The sequence below is a fragment of the Engystomops pustulosus genome, chromosome 2 (assembly GCF_040894005.1).
Source record: "Engystomops pustulosus chromosome 2, aEngPut4.maternal, whole genome shotgun sequence".
Classification (NCBI taxonomy): domain Eukaryota; kingdom Metazoa; phylum Chordata; class Amphibia; order Anura; family Leptodactylidae; genus Engystomops; species Engystomops pustulosus.
In genome coordinates, this window is record NC_092412.1 from 230234460 (window position 1) to 230251315 (window position 16856).

Consider the following 16856-nt stretch of genomic DNA (forward strand, 5'->3'; position numbering starts at 1 on the left):
AATCAAAGTGTATGGCAATAAAGGGCAATCCATTAATATTTTCAGCTTTCGTTTATTTCTCTCAGGAGCCCCCATTTTTTGCGTATGTACATACAGAGCATCACACTGACATTCCGTTTTGCAAATTTCACACTCTTTAATTAATAAATCCATTTGAGAAAAACAAGTAAACAGGGAGAGAAATATTTCCTGAGGGCAAAGGTGAATTTCCCTGCAGCAGAATGGAGAGCACAGAAATCTGTCCAAACAGATAGATAAAAGTATACGATTTGTGAATTTTCCAGAGTTCTTAAGTAAACATCAATTCTTTTTACAGTTTAAATAGATTTATACATTGTACATATAATTATTCAACACAACGCTATAAGGAATGCAGCACCTGCACAGCTCGTGAGACTGATGTATCGCTCAGCCTGTGGGTCACGGATCAACCGGCCATTAATCCTGCACAGTCACAATACTATGTGGCCTTGCCCTAATCCAGATCCACATTACAAGTTGTCCAGGTCATTCAGAGATGCTAGTGTCCCGTGTACCATGAGATGTGAAGATGGGTTTGTGAAATTGATTAAATCAACACTTTCATCTCTCCCTCATCATGATATAAAAAGTAAAATTTACAAAAATTGGTCTCATTAAAAATAGAAACTGAATACAAACTAGAGCTAGCTTTATTGCCCATAGCAAATAAACACATCACAGAATACAATTGAAGTTCGCCTTTGAAAATTGAAAGCTGTGCTGTGATTGGTTCTTAGCTCTGCCTACACATACATATATACACGTATATATTATTTACCTTAAAAATATTGGCCCACATTGCTTAATAGTTTGACAATCTATAAAAGCACCAGGGTTATCACAGTAGCTCCTGTTGGTAGAATATACTTTGTATTATTTTTGGTGTGCCTCGTAGCTTCCCCCCTTAGGCGCTTTACTAACAGTAACACTACGAGTGTCCATCTAATATACTGATGAGTGCAAATGTGCAGTAATCTATTGCAACCATAAACTGATAAAATAAATACATTAAAAATAGCCCCATCTGTATCTGTCGTTGTCTCTGACTAGTTTAATAAAAAATGTAACTATTACGATTCTTTAATTAAAATTCACTGTTATGACATTCCTCTGTTATTCCCCTGGATAATGTATGACTACTTGGATACCTTGGGGTTATCCATTGTTGTGGGTGTGTCCCACATTGTGCAATCAGTACGGAAAGAGGGCTATATTGGGGCACACCCCCTTATGGTACCACCTAGATGCCAATTTATTCATAAATTTCCAGGGGGAGTAACACAGAATGTAGAACACAGAGCTCTATGTAAAGATGATCTAGATTTCAAGTATTTACTCATGAAGACGGGTCAGGAGAGGTGATAAATAAAAACTAATCTGCTAAAATCTCATTGTTATGGTAAAAATAAGCCACTGGAAATATACAATTTACAATTCCGTAAGATACAGAACTTACATATATGACATATTGATAATTACTCTAAATGCAGATGGAATGTCTATAAAAGATGATGTAATATACCCGAAATTTGCCAGAATATTAGTCCTATGTATGCGTCTAGTGACCTCTTGACCACAGATGATGGAGCACAGAAGGATCAGGCTGCTGGATTTCAATATGCCCAATCCTATAATCATTATACATGACAAATACAGATTATCAGGGGGTGACTAGTCTCCTATCATAAAATACACGATAGATACAGTGAAGTCTTTTAGGATTTGAAGGTAAACACATGTTTTGGTCCCTTATGTTTTGGTCCCTTATACAGAGCGTTACAGAGATATCTCTAATCTTATACAGTACATGGCATATGGTCTGATATCTGGAAACAACAAGAAAGCGTCTACGGTCAAGCAGCAGAATTTACTATAAATCATCCTCAGAGTCTTGATCTTGCTGCCGTGACTTTAGTAATTCCATCTCCATAGGTTGTGCAGATTTCAACTTTGCATTAACCACCCTGGAAAATGAAAAGATCATAGATTATAATAGAGAATAAGCGCTCATTACGACCGGCATGTCTGTTAATGGACAGCTACCACCAGGATGAAAGACTGTAGGCTGTGATATCAATGTGCAGTCCTTATTGTATTGTATAAAAAAGATGGTTCTCTAATGTTTTTTCTCCCCAGTTGGAAAAAACGGACTGCATACGGATGTCTTCGTGTGTCGCCCATTATTTCTGCAGATCCATTGACTTCTATGGAGGTCCATGGTCTGCATGCTGCAACTTTTTTCTTACAGATTGCACATTAGTAATAAACAATGTACATGTGAATACACCCATAGAAATCAGTAGGTCAATATACCATCAGCAAGAAAAACAGATATCATACAGACATCAAAAACACCTGTCTGAATGAGCCCTAAATAAGAGAATATTACAGACACTAAAATTCTAGCATATACATGAAGACCCCCATATTTGCCTGCAGCTGTCTCATTCATTGATCACTGATAATATTGAGACAAATATTGCTTGTGTATATATACTTTTACATTAAAGTGCCTGGTGAATATGGCTCTGATCCCATCTATGACATAACACACCTCAGCCCGAAACTCAGCCTTATTAATTCAATGATGACTTCTCATCGGATGTTCAGTCCCTTCATGATGTCCCCAAGGAAACCTCTAGTGCTTGGTAATAAGATTGGGATTGCAGGTAAGGGATGAGCTGAATTTTCTCAGGCACATTAAATCCGTGTAGTAATTGCCCTGTTTTTTCCTCCATACTCTCCTCCCCTGTGTGACAGCTGCCTGGTCCCATTGGTTTCCCTATTAGAAATCTCTGAGGATCCCCTCTTGCTGTCGTGCAACTGGTTCATTACTAAAGATTAAAACAATTACAGGGTCACTGCATATGGGGACGGATGACATTATACTGGGCCGATTTGTGCAGCTGCACCCTTATATGCAACCCCCTTGCATATAGTAATGCAGAAATATCATCTGTTTACCACTTTATGTTAAAGGGGTTTTTTCATTATATACATTTATCCCCTATGCCCAGGATAGGGGATATATGTTTGAATGCGAGTCCGGCAGCAAAGCTGCGAGGCCGACCCCTATAAAGTGTGTGAGACCGACCTTGCAGTATTTTTGCTGACTAATCAAAATGAGTAAAAAGGAGACTGCAGTACCTCTGACGGCCCCTATAAAGTGTATGGAGCTGTGAGGTCCCTGGTATCAGCTGACTAGTGGCGTCGCTGGGTGTCGGACCACTGTTGATCAGATACTGATAACATCCTAAGCATAAATCAATGACATCCTCTGTAATCTGACTACATAATGACGTGTACCACAATATTACTTACCATGTTACAATACCATAATTCACACCAACAAACAGGAGCGCAAAGGCGTAGTGCCAACAGTAGCACATTGTAATAAACATGAGGTTATTATGATCATTCTGGTTCCACTCAGGCCCACCACCGGGAGGGAACAGCACAAATCCAATCTGCAAGAGGTCACAATGCACTTTGTTATTTATGTATTCACTCATTTTATTACTAGTCACCACAGAACAATCTCATATATATTGTGTATTAATAACATGGTGTTGAGATACACCATGACGTATTGCGTCATTTTATGGACGCAATACGTATGTGTAAAGCTCATACAAAGGGTCCAGTTTTAATGTTCTTATAATTTTATAATGATTACTGCAAATTCAACTTTAGCCACTTGAGGGCAGCATAGCTCCATAATTACGGCTCATATAGTGCGCATAGAAAGCAGCACCGTGATTGGTTACTATGGACAACTACGCCAGTAACCTTTATAGAAAGTGTTCATAGAATTGGGAAGATTTATCAAAACTGTCTAATAGGTGAAACTTGCAGCCTTAATTCTTCAAGAAAAAAATAGTACATCAAAGATTCCTTCCGGTTTGGAAGTTTAATAAAAACCCACTCTCACAGGATGTTCACCTACCTGCCAGAACCAGCTTCCTTGTAAGATACAAAGACTTGATCTGAACAGTTCAAGTATAATGTTACCCCGGAAAAAGACCTCCAGGAAGATGCACAGAGCTCCCCCAAATACTGCGAATAAGAGGAGCAGGTGAATGTGTACGTCTAGCGCCTGTCTGCCGTGCACGTGGTAATAGAACAGGAATCCTGAAATGAGAACAAAGAACATCTAATAAATGTATTTGTAGCCCAGGGGCACTGAACATATCTGGTTCAGAGATCTGCAATTTAAGGTCTAGAATCTATTAATAAACTTTGGGTGGGGGGCTGTGAAATTGGAGTACTAAAATAAGGGGGTCCGTATCTGGGGTCAATATTTATATAAGTTGGTCTGGACTACAGTTAATTTTTGGAAGGGGAGGGGGGACAGGCATTAACAATTTATATACAATCTCGAATTAGTAATCAAAGTACTACATTTTTAGGAGTCTCTATATATTTAGGTTGTCTGCCGCCATCAGTTTCGAGCATAAAACTGGGGACCTTCTCAAAGAGAGTAAAGCCAGGACTCAGATCCTTGATAGGTCCATAGGATCTTTCACAATCCAAAAACAGATCCAAACATGTGACGTGTGAACGCGGCCAGAAGCTCCTCCCATCAGTCCCTGCACCAGGTATTACGGTAGCTTTGACTGTAGTGTTCCTTTAAGAAGAATGCAGTGTACTCCAAAAACCATTACAATTTTAGGCTAACTACCTTCCACAAAGACGGCGATGGCGAGCATGAGTCTGTCCATAGCTACAGGTACAGCTTTGGTGGTGTGAGTAATAATATCCACTACTCCGGAGACCCCATAGAAGAAGTACATGGTGGAGTGCTGCCAGTTCATGAGATGGCTCCACTGCTTCTCCTCATGGTTATACAGCCGGAGATGAGGCCCGTCTGGCACAAACTGTTCTGCTAACATTCCTGAAAGAAACCAGGGTTAGGGTTCAGGCAGCTGATATAAATTAGTAGCCAAACTGCAAAGGTAATGTTATACCCCCAACCCCCACCCTGCTGTGCTCTGTGCTGCTGTGCTATATAATAACCTGGTAATACAACAATGAAAAATAACATCCACAACTCCTGGCAATGAGCTGTGAGAATAAACTCTCAGAATAATGTACAATTTGCCTGATTTATTATTTTACAAGACAAAAGATAACAATGATTGAAATAAATCAACTATAAACACTACAAACCTATAAAAAATATTCTATTTTGTATAAGGGTTTGTTACATTACATTTTCCCTTTATGCTGACTGTATACAGCAGAGACATTCCCCAACATACGCCACAGAGCCATACACCACCCATGGGTGATATGTATGAAGCCCATTAAATAATCCTAAAAGGTGGTCTTGAGGGCGCCTTCCCACGTGGCGTTTTTTGTGTTTTTAAATGCATCCAAAACAAAAGTTGGAGGGGGGTCTGCATCAAACGCATGCGTTTCCAATGACATACATGCGTTTCATTGCAAACGCATGTGTGTTTTGGAGCCAAAAGCAGGTGTGGATGATAATGGGTTGAGACAAACAACTGAAAGGTGCTGCTCCTCCACCTACTTTTAGGGCACTGTCCCACGTTGCGTTTGCTGACAAAACCGCACCCTCCACGGCGGGCCACGGCCCAATCGCATCAGCGTTTCTATGGAACCGCCTATGATTGGGAACGAGCTGCCGGTGTTTTGCATTAAATTAATGCAAAACACTCGCGGCTTGTTCCCGATCCATAGATACGCCGATGCAATCGGGCCGCCCCAGTGGGCGCGGTTTTGTCTGTGTTCGCGTTTGCAAATGCAACATGGGACAGCGCCCTTACTCACCTCCAGTTTTGGCATCAAAAACTGCATCTGAAACACTGAACGTGTTGTCGTACCCCAAGAGGTCTTCCCTATCATTCCCTCTATCCCATGATGCTTTTCTAGTCTGGATGAAAGTGCCATGAAAATGTTAACAGGAAATTTGTTAAAATGAGATTTTGGCACCAGACCCTTCCATTATTCCATTGTGTAAGTACAAAAACAGCTTTAGGTCACCCTGACATTAACATTTAACCTCACTAACACACCCAGAAGAGAAAATACATTAGAAGCACAAACCTATAAGAGAAAAGATGGCCTTCACCGCTCCTTCTATGACCTCCACGCGCTGAAATCCTACTTTTGAGCCAAAGAAACAAATCTTCTTATTCTTCCTGCAGGCGTACTTTAGGGGGTACTTCACCGACCACCAGAGACCAAATATGAGGAAAAAGCTTCCCGGTAGGGCATGACCCTTAAAATTGGCCATTGTTCTCTCTAGAACAAAAAATAAAAATAAAAAAATAAAATATAGAATTACCGTCTCCACAAAATCTTGTGGCATTTCAACAATGACATCCAAGACCTTATTATTTGTAGTCTCTCTATGATGACCATTGAATAATTACAGAGTATAAAATGGTATAATCCCAGAACTTATTAACACCGAACCTTATCTGTCATTTGATGTTGATTTGTCCATTTTAGCCGATCTATAATGGATATTACATTCTGTAAAGTAATGATCCCAAAACAGACCACTTAGGTCAGCGGCTGTGGCTTGCGACCCCATTCACAAGGGTGGGCTAAGACCATCAGAAATATGTGTATTTTGTTCTAAGCCCCGAGAAACCGCAGACCAGAGGGCCGGCTCCCACGTATTACGCATCCTATGTGATAGTAGATGTGGTACTAATACAAAAGAAAAAACAAGGGCAAGAGCAAGAGGACGGCGCCTCGTGTATTATTGTAGCATAGAAGAGGGAAACAACAGTATACTAAGGGGATACTTATGTAGGGAAGGGTATAAGCTATACCCCCCCTAGAAACACGCTCACCTTGAGTAAGTTAAATAAAGCGTATATCTCCTCCCAAGCTGCCCTTCAGCTTGCTGGTGTTGTCCCAAGAGAAGGTCTCAACCAGTGTTCGAGTACATGCAAGAGGGTTTAGGAAACCGAGAAAATAGCTGGAACACCACTGATTGAGGGAGGGTGTCCTCAAGTCGATTTAAATTGTTTTATTATTCCAAACTAGGAAACACGTTTGGGCGGAACGCCCTTCTACAAGTACAATTGGAAAGTTAGGCCCGTTCCACACTTGCGAGTGTGATGCGATGAACTCGCATCACACTCGCAACGCATGCTGCCGGGAACGCACGGCCCGAACGCTCCACCGCAGGAGTGAACTGACATGCTGAGTTCACTCCCGCGGTGCAGTGTTCGGGCCGTGCGTTCCCTGCAGCATGCGTTGCGAGTGTGATGCGAGTTCATCGGATCACACTCGCAAGTGTGGAACGGGCCTTAGTGGGAGTTCTTGTGCTCTGTTCTGTGTTTGAAAACCCAAAAACGTGATGGCGTGCCAGCTATTTCCTCGATTTCCTAAACCCTCTTGCATAGTAGATGTGGTGCAGGCAATGTGTTCTCAAATATTCGCCTGCGCCGGGTCATCACACGTCACAGCTCCGGCATTGGCATAAAAAAAGGCACATAGGAACAAAATATATATATATATAATAATAAAAGAATGGCAGCACTCCGAGGGAATTTGTGAAAAAAGTACTGGTTTATTCCAACATGTGCCAAGCTACGTTTCGGCTCCTATGACCTGGAGACTTCCTCAAGCCTTGAGGAAAGGGGGGGTTGAGGCAGGCGTGGTTACTGCCGGCTACGGCAGGCAAGCACTGTGACTGCCGGCTACGGGGGGCAGGCCCGGTGACTGCCGGCTACGAGGGGGCATCAGAGGAGCCATGTAACTGGTCACGGAAGCCCTTTGTACTGATAAGATATATCATAAAGTTTCTGGTGGTGACTAGAAATATTGATTTATGCAAAGCTTGTTAATAATTAAGCGACTGTTTGGACAATAGGCAAAGAGCATTATTTGCTTGGTCCACAGTCTGTTAAAAACAAGTAACCTTCATCTGTAAATTAAAACAATGATCATTACTGACAGATCATCTCCCCAATTATATATAAACTGTATGAAGACAAAGTAATAATATTAAGGACTAATGAATAATAATCCCCATACAGATCGTGTCAGACTGGGAAAACAAGCGCCTATTGACTTGTATCATGCTAAATCCAAAGAAATAAATGCACCAAAAGACTGTGAAAGGTAATAGTATGGGTCACCCTGGAGACAACAGTAGGGGCATGCATCCTAGATCTGTGTTTTTCCAACCGGTCTCGATATCCCTGGCACCGGTGCAGCATGAGCTACTATAGTTTATAAAATGTCCAATATAACGTATTTTCCGGACTATAAGGCGCACTTAAAAGCCTTGGATTTCCTTGGAAATCCAAAGTGCGCCTTATAGTCCGGTGCGCCCTATGTATGGCACAGGGCAGCGGACCATACTTACATAGGTCCCCGCTACCGGAGACCGGAGACAGCAGATCTCCAGCGGGAACTGCAGACCACGCGGCACGAACAACTTCGTGCCGCGGTAGCGGGGACCTATGTAAGTATGGTCCGCTGCCCTCCTCCACCTCCCCCTCACCTTCCCCGCGTCGCCGCGTCTCGTCGGGTCTCGTCTTCGGGTCACGTTGCGTCTCTTCTCGTCGGGTCTCCGCTCCGCCCCTGGACCTCCGCCACGCCCCCGGACCCCGCGCCTTATAGTCCGATGCGCCTTATATATGGAATTATTACATATATAAGGCGCATCGGACTAATGCGCCTTATATTCCGGTGCGCCTAATGGCCCGGAAAATACGGTACTTTCTGTATCAATTCCCCACTGTTTTCTAGATCTCTGCTTGCTGTCATTCAACAGGAAACTTCAATGTTTACTTCCTGTGGATAAAACCCAGTCCATAGTCATGTGATGTCACACCGGTGCACGGCTCGTTATATCACAGAGAGTAATCAGTGCTGTGTGCCGTCACATGACCAGGGATATAACGAGCAGTGCACCTGTGTGACATCACATGACCGGGTATATAACGAGACATGCACCGATGTGACATCACATGACCAGGGATATAACGAGCCGTGCACCTGTGTGATATCACATGACCAGGGATATAAGGAGCCGTGCACCTTTGTGACATCACATGACTGGGGATATAATGAGCCGTGCTCCTGTGTGACATCACATGACCAGGGATATAATGAGCCGTGCACCGGTGTGACATCCCATGACTGGGGATATAACGAGCCGAGCACCTGTGTGACATCCTATGGCCAGGGATATATAACGAGCAGTGCACCGGTGTGACATCACATGACCAGGGATATATAACGAGCAGTGCACCGGTGTGACATCACATGACAAGGGATATATTGAGCCGTGCACCTGTGTGACATCACATGACCAGAGTTATATAACGAGCAGTGCACCGGTGTGACATCACATGACCAGGGATATATAACGAGCAGTGCACCGGTGTGACATCACATGACAAGGGATATATTGAGCCGTGCACCTGTGTGACATCACATGACCAGAGTTATATAACGAGCAGTGCACCGGTGTGACATCACATGACCAGGGATATAACGAGCCGTGCACCTGTGTGATATCACATGACCAGGGATATAAGGAGCCGTGCACCTTTGTGACATCACATGACTGGGGATATAATGAGCCGTGCTCCTGTGTGACATCACATGACCAGGGATATAATGAGCCGTGCACCGGTGTGACATCCCATGACTGGGGATATAACGAGCCGAGCACCTGTGTGACATCACATGGCCAGGGATATATAACGAGCAGTGCACCGGTGTGACATCACATGACCAGGGATATATAACGAGCAGTGCACCTGTGTGACATCCCATGACTGGGGATATAACGAGCCGAGCACCTGTGTGACATCACATGGCCAGGGATATATAACGAGCAGTGCACCGGTGTGACATCACATGACCAGGGATATATAACGAGCAGTGCACCGGTGTGACATCACATGACAAGGGATATATTGAGCCGTGCACCTGTGTGACATCACATGACCAGAGTTATATAACGAGCAGTGCACCGGTGTGACATCACATGACCAGGGATAGGGTTTTGTCCACAGGAAGTAAAGATTGAAGCTTCCTGTAGAATGACAACAAGCAGAGATCTGGAAAGCTAAGAGGAATTGATACAGAAAGTTTATTTTAAAATTGTATAACTCTTCATTGCACAAACAATATCACTTATTTGACGAAAGTGGACAACCCCTTTAACTATTCTTGAAACTTCCATAGAAATGAAGGAATTTGCTGCAGCATTGCGAAAGGCATCTGTGCACATGCCATAAATGTACCGGATGAAAATACCGCTGTAAACATAGCCTGTCAGAGCTATTACCAGCAAAATCAAGCATGCTAAACCAGGTACAGGAAGTACGGGGAAGTGCTTCTGTACAGTATAACAGCCTGTAAACTACAGCACAGAGGGGCTCCGGACACACACCTAAGAAACCTTCTGGCTCATTAGCATAATTTTAAAAGTTGCTTTTAGAAGGAAAGAGGCCATGGATAACAAATATAAGAACATGACCACAGTCACAGTGCCTGGATCTATGAGTAAGTGTCCCGGGTTTATCATACTTGATTCTGATAGGGATGATAACATTTAGGGATAATAACATTAGACCATACAACTTATGGAGGTGCTGAATGATACCGTAGGTGGTACATCCACACTGTCTGTCCTCTTACATCACTCAATGCCCTCAATGACACAAGAACTGAGAACATCCCCTCCTCCCAAACTTTTACAAATGACTCCTCATGAACACGGACTTTGAACATAAATTATCATATATAAGCGGCAAAGATACTGTAGTCAATAATCCGGAAGTCTGTGCCTTGTTTTCTTTCTCTCATCCTTAGAACTGACCCTCAAACACAGGGATCAGAGAGAAGCCGCCAAATCAGTCAGAATATTCATCAGTAACTAATGAATGTAGAAAGACAAGAAAATGAGGGAGGAAACTGTCCTAGCAATATGGCCTTAGCTCTAGGACTCAGGGCACATTCACATGGCCGTCTGCGGGGACGTACATGCGGCCGCAGACGGCCCATAGACGGCAATAGCGGCGCCGCAGATACGGTGCCACACATGTGTGGTACCGATCCGGCCCGCACACCGCAAAAAGATAGAGCATGCTCTATCTTTCAGCATGTGTGCGGCCCTGCGCCGCTATTCTCTATGGAGGGAGGAGGGGTCACCTCCTCCTCCTCTCCAGCACACGGCGGTATGCCCGCACAGCAGGCATACCACGTGTGAATGGACCCTCAGGCTGTGTTCTATGGAAATTCATTTTAAAGGGGTTTTCCTGGTTTTAAATCCTCATTTATTAGCTTCTTTATAGAGCAGAGACTTTATCCAGAAAGTTTACAGAATATCTAAATGGCGTCACTTGAGGACTTGAACAACCAGTCTGTTGATTTAAATGGTGCAATTCCTCATATTTCCACTAGGGACTGCTATCAGTTTGCCCGAAGAAAGGAAAGCTTACCAAGATAAGTTATGAAAGCTATCCTACGGCTGGGTTCACACCACATTTTGTACCATACGTTGTAAGGACAGGAGGATTCTGCCGTGTAGTAACAACGTATGGCACAGATCTATCCCACTGTATGACTATACAGGAGGATTCATCCCCCGGGGACCCCCTCTCCCCCCTGAATGGGGGGGGGGGGGGGGAGTGTAGTGTACATTGGCAAAGGACAATCACTAGTTTGTCTTAATATGTGACAGTGACATCACTGGGTCCTTCCTCAGCGGGGCCATACGGGGAAATACAATACGCTGCATCCGCTCCCCATAGCGATCTACTGCCACGCTGAGCGCATATGTCACTCAGACGGAGGCTGGAAGATTAAAAGACGTAGCTTTCTCCGTCTTATCATCCTGTTTTTTGGCTTACGTTAGGTATAGTTCACAGACGGAGGCAACAACTATGCCTCTGTCTGCCACTATCTGTCAATGGATACGCTAAGCATGGGTGCCTTCCCGACGTATACGCTTGGTGTATACCAAAACCGCAAAGTGAATCCAGCCTAAAATATTCTGTTGTAAAGTAGGAGACACATAGGATTTGGGCACAGGAAGAAATTAGAGGGGCTCTGTCACCACCTTTTTCCCCATTATACTACTAGCAGCCCCCTCTGGTAGGGTATAAAATGTCCTTTCTAGAATTCCTTCTTTTATTTTAAAAAATTATGGAAATGAGCAGAGGAGAGTCACAGTTTGCCTTGGATAAGTCACTTTTAGAGTATGGAAAGGGAGCATAACCTGATGTGCATCTTTTTGGGGCTCTATAGAACTTAGTATCATGGTTTTATAATATTGGTATCATATTACAGATTACAGGTAATAATAGAATCTTTTAAATTACATGAGGCTTGAGGCTCTATGTGTTACAAAACCAGAGATATAGGCAGTAAAAGAAAGAGATAGGATTAGTACCTGTATCTGCAGCTCACATTCCCAACAAAGTCTTAAATTTCCTGTATCTCTGGTTCTGTAGCTCACAGAACCACAATCCTGATGTGATCTGAAAGTTAGAAAGATAGGGGCAATCCTGATGTGATCTGAAAGATGAGGACAACCGAAGTGAAACTCCCCCTTCTAAAAGTGAATCATCTCAAAAAAAGTGACACTTCTCTGCTTATTTGCATATGGCTTTCGGAAACAAGTTTTTAGGTTTATGGGTGAGATTTCACATAAAAGATAGAATTCTAGAAAAGATATTTCCTACCCCTTAAATGATGATGAATCTTGTTTTATACTCGTTTAATGTGCACAAATTTTTTCTATTTCTATATCTGTTTGCACTTCTATTTTAGTGTTTTGCTGCTCCAGATTACATCTAGGTGGGTGGATCCAGGAAACATATGAAAGGCCACGTTGTAAAAGCATTTCGCCGTTTCACACAGTCCCGTCTCAACTGGACATTCCTTCAATATTACCAGCTTCCCCCTTGTTTATTTTTAAGGGGGTCATGCACAAGGCACATTCACAACCTAGTAATGGTTCCTTGGCTTTAGTTGAAACATTCCAGAAATAAGGCAGACGGCGAATTATGTGATACATTTCATATTACCTGTTATGTCCACAGTTATGAGAGCATCCAGGATAAAAATCAAAGGGGAGTATTATCAAACGGACTCCTTGTACTCACTGATCATAAATGTATGATGTAATATATATATTATACAACCTGTTAAAGGGGTTGTGCCATATCCATAGATTTTGCTGTTACCGTACTACTTAGACAAGGTAAAGAGATCCCTATTATCATTACAGTTTAACTGTAGGACCCCCCATCAAAGTTCATGTGTGAAATACTCTTCATCAGATACATCTATAATTCTTCAGGAAAATAAATATTCTGGATAATCATTTCTATAGTTAAAGATACTTATAAGCTTGTGATATTCCTCTGTTATTCTTCCTGGAAGCATGACCAATGGGAGGTGTCACTGCAAATGTCAAAGAGGTGTGTTCTTTGACAGTCAGCAATGCATGGACAGTGTCTGTGTGATAGCAGGAGGAATTACATAAGAACATAACAGTGTAACAAGAAGACAACTTATTACTAAACCAGGAGAGGGGAAGGGTCTTTGTGTAGACAAAGTTTTACATTTGACTGAAGTCTTTGACTTCAGTGATTGAAGAGATCTTCTCTGTCTCCTGCACAATACAAAAGTGAGGGGTAATCGCTTCACTGCCAAATTGTTGTGAGGTGTGATAGACAAATAGTGGGAAAGCCATATACAGTAAATACAGCCAAGCAAACACCCCCCGCCCCCAAAACAACTTTAACTTCCCTGTGACTTCTGCTGGAAATTCTTTATTGAATTCAAAATTATTCAAACTTATACTGAACGATAGATACATTGTATATAGTAAATATATATACTCCAGTATATGAGTGTTTGTATAAGATCTCTTGCCTATGAACCATTGGGGCACATTTACTTACCCTGTCCCGCAGAGTTCACATAAAGTACATTATCCGCCGTTAATGCACTGTGCCGCAATTTACTAAGATGGTGCGCCCGATATCCTGCATGTGTCGCTTCCCCGCTCAGGTCCGACAGAGTTCACCTTCTTCTTCCTGGTGCATGTAAGTGCTAGGGCTTGCGACACAATTTGAAAGGTAAATCCCGCGCTCAGTCCGAATCAGTTGGATTGTCCGATGGAACGCCCCCTAAATTGTGTCGCATGGAAGCAGCGCAGTTGTGCCACAAAAAGGGTCGCGTGCGCCAAAATCCTAACGCACACACTTAATAAATACCTGTGCAAGGTGTGCAATCCCCTAAAACGGTGCACAATCCGACAAAAGTGCGTGTGCGACCTTTAGTAACTGAGCCCCATTGTCTCTAAAGAGTGATGTCCAGATGTGAAAAACTAAAAACAAGTAGGATGACGCTAGATGTTGGGGTAGCACTGGGACTAAAATCTGACCAAGCTCTAATCAAAATTGTAGAAAAACTGGTCATGGGCAACTGTGTGTATGATATGTGGTATGGCTAAAAGTGAGTCTGTCTATAAGGCCATGTGACCATGAGCCAACTTTTGGATCAATGAAATTTGGACAGATGCTATCCAATCATCCATTTTTGTAGTCCTAGTGTCATCCTACGTGTTTTCCATCTAGTGTCACCCTAGTTGTGTGAGATTTTCACAGCTCCGAGCTACTTCCTAAAAACACATGTGGTAAAAACTGTCTGCACTACGATGACATCAGAGTGTGGTCAGTTTTTATTTCACACACCCATTGTCTCAGATCTATTATTCTGGCTGCGCCAGTTTTCTGTATGACATTGCACTGAAAAGAACATCTTTGGAGTTTGTACATGTAATTATGAAGTGTTTGCGCCATTTTTGGTCGCGGGAGCACTGTGTCCGACACTTTAAATTAATGTGCACCTAAAGGAGCATGTTGGTGCTCGGTTGGAGTTTGAAACACTTTTAATAGAGCAACCTGTATGTTAAAGGTGCACCCAAAAAGGTGCACCCAAAAAAAGTTGGGGCACACTTCCGGAACAGTGCATGGGGCGCTAGATTATTGAAGACCGTGCACCAGTATCCAATAATCTGGGGCACTCTGCACATTAGTGAGGCAAACTGCACTACTTTTAATAAATCTGGCCAATTGTCTTCTGACGTGAACATAGTACTATAGGCTATCAATCAGTCCGAGTTCTGTACAAGTTCTGTCTGATGTAGACAGCATTGCTAGGAGAAAATCATTCACTGGGTCTCAGCTTGTATGTGTGTATAAATGTAAGAGTTTATGTGTACTTTTAGTAATTCCTTTTGTTTTCCTAAGATTCCCTTTTCCCTCCTAATAATCAGGGGGTCTTCCTTCCTGTGCTGCCCCCAGTGAGTACAATGTATATAGTCATGGATACTTTAGTAACAGTTGTAGACAGTGTACACAGTAGTGAGGGTGTAGTGTACACATCACAGGGAGGTGACTACCGGCATAATGTACGTGACTGAGCGCAGAGCCTGCAACTCACTGTCCTGGGGAGACACATACCACACTGTGTAATATATATATATATATATATATATATATATATATATATATATATATTTATATACATACACACACTAATATATACACACGCATTATACTATTATATATAAATATATATATATATATACATACTATATACACACACATATATATATATATATATATATATATATATATATATATATATGCCCCTTGTATATACATATTATATACTCCATGTATACAGATAAACAGCCTGTATATAGATAAATAGATGATAGAAAGATAGATGATAAATAGATACATTTCTCCCTGTATACAGATACCAAGAATAAATGTAACATAACTTTATAACATCCTCTATTCCGTCCATTTCTAGCACTTCACCCCTGGGAAGCCGCAGTAGTGTGATGCACAGATGTGTACATGTGGCTCCACAGCTTAGATACATTATTAGATACACCTCAGATTGCAGGAAAAGTTCACTCACCAACTTGTAGCCCAGCGCAGCCCCCGGTGTCCTGCTCTCTCCCCGGGTTATACAGCCGCACTCATTGCCTACAACTACACAGTGGGACAACATGATTGACCCCAGTGATTGGTGAGGAGGATCCGGGAGGGGAGGCAGCCGGACACTCTGATAGGCTCCCTGACACGTCCATCATGCTGCCAGTACATTCCACGTGGACGGTGCGCGCCCCCTGATGGCAGGTATTAGGTACTGCACAGGATGACTTATAGGATGCAGTGCTGGAAAATGTGATGTGCTGGGGAGGAGGTGGTGGGCACTGTGCTGGGGGAGGTGGTGGGCACTGTGCTGGGGGAGGTGGAGGGCACTGTGCTGGGGGAGGTGATGGGCACTGTGCTGGGGGAGGTGGTGGGCACTGTACTGGGGGGTGGAGGTGGTGGGCACTGTACTGGGGGGAGGAGGTGGTGGGCACTGTGCTGGGGGAGGAGGTGGTGGGTACTGTGCTGGGGGAGGAGGTGGTGGGCACTGTGCAGGGGGGAGGAGTTGGAGGGCACTGTGCTAGGGGGAGGAGGTGGTGGGCACTGTGCTGGGGGAGGAGGTGGTGGGCACTGTGCTGGGGGGAGGAGGTGGTGGGCACTGTGCTGGGGGAGGAGGTGGTGGGCACTGTGCTGTGGGAGGAGATGGAGGGCACTGTGCTGGGGGAGGAGGTGGTGGGCACTGTGCTGGGGGAGGAGTTGGAGGGCACTGTGCTGGGGGAGGAGGTGGTGGGCACTGTGCTGGCGGAGGAGGTGGTGGGCACTGTGCTTGGGGAGGAGGTGGTGGGCTCTGTGCTGGGGGAGGAGGTGGTGGGCACTGTGCTGGGGGAGGAGGCGGTGGGCACTGTGCTTGGGGAGGAGGTGGTG

At 43.6% G+C, this 16856-nt stretch overlaps 1 protein-coding gene across 1 annotated transcript; it reads right to left on the reverse strand.

Annotated features, from left to right (window-relative positions):
• Window positions 1-655: 655 nt before the first annotated feature.
• On the reverse strand, window positions 656-16100 carry TMEM45A (transmembrane protein 45A). The gene is made up of 6 exons (XM_072138471.1): window positions 15976-16100; window positions 6091-6288; window positions 4703-4915; window positions 3968-4152; window positions 3343-3488; window positions 656-1985 (listed from the first exon to the last, which is right to left on the reverse strand). Exons 2-6 carry the CDS (start codon window positions 6278-6280, stop codon window positions 1892-1894), a joined length of 828 nt encoding a protein of 275 aa, XP_071994572.1. The 5' UTR covers window positions 6281-6288; window positions 15976-16100; the 3' UTR covers window positions 656-1891.
• Window positions 16101-16856: the final 756 nt, after the last annotated feature.

Bases quoted from the DNA above. Each gene is read 5' to 3' on its own strand.
- TMEM45A (XM_072138471.1), bottom strand. From the start codon at position 6,280: ATGGCCAATTTTAAGGGTCATGCCCTACCGGGAAGCTTTTTCCTCATA. The intron at 3,489-3,967 runs GTAGGTGAACAT...GACCTCTTGCAG, and splicing joins AAGGAAGCTGGTTCTGGCAG to ATTGGATTTGTGCTGTTCCC. The intron at 1,986-3,342 runs GTAAGTAATATT...TTCATTTTCCAG, and splicing joins AATTATGGTATTGTAACATG to GGTGGTTAATGCAAAGTTGA.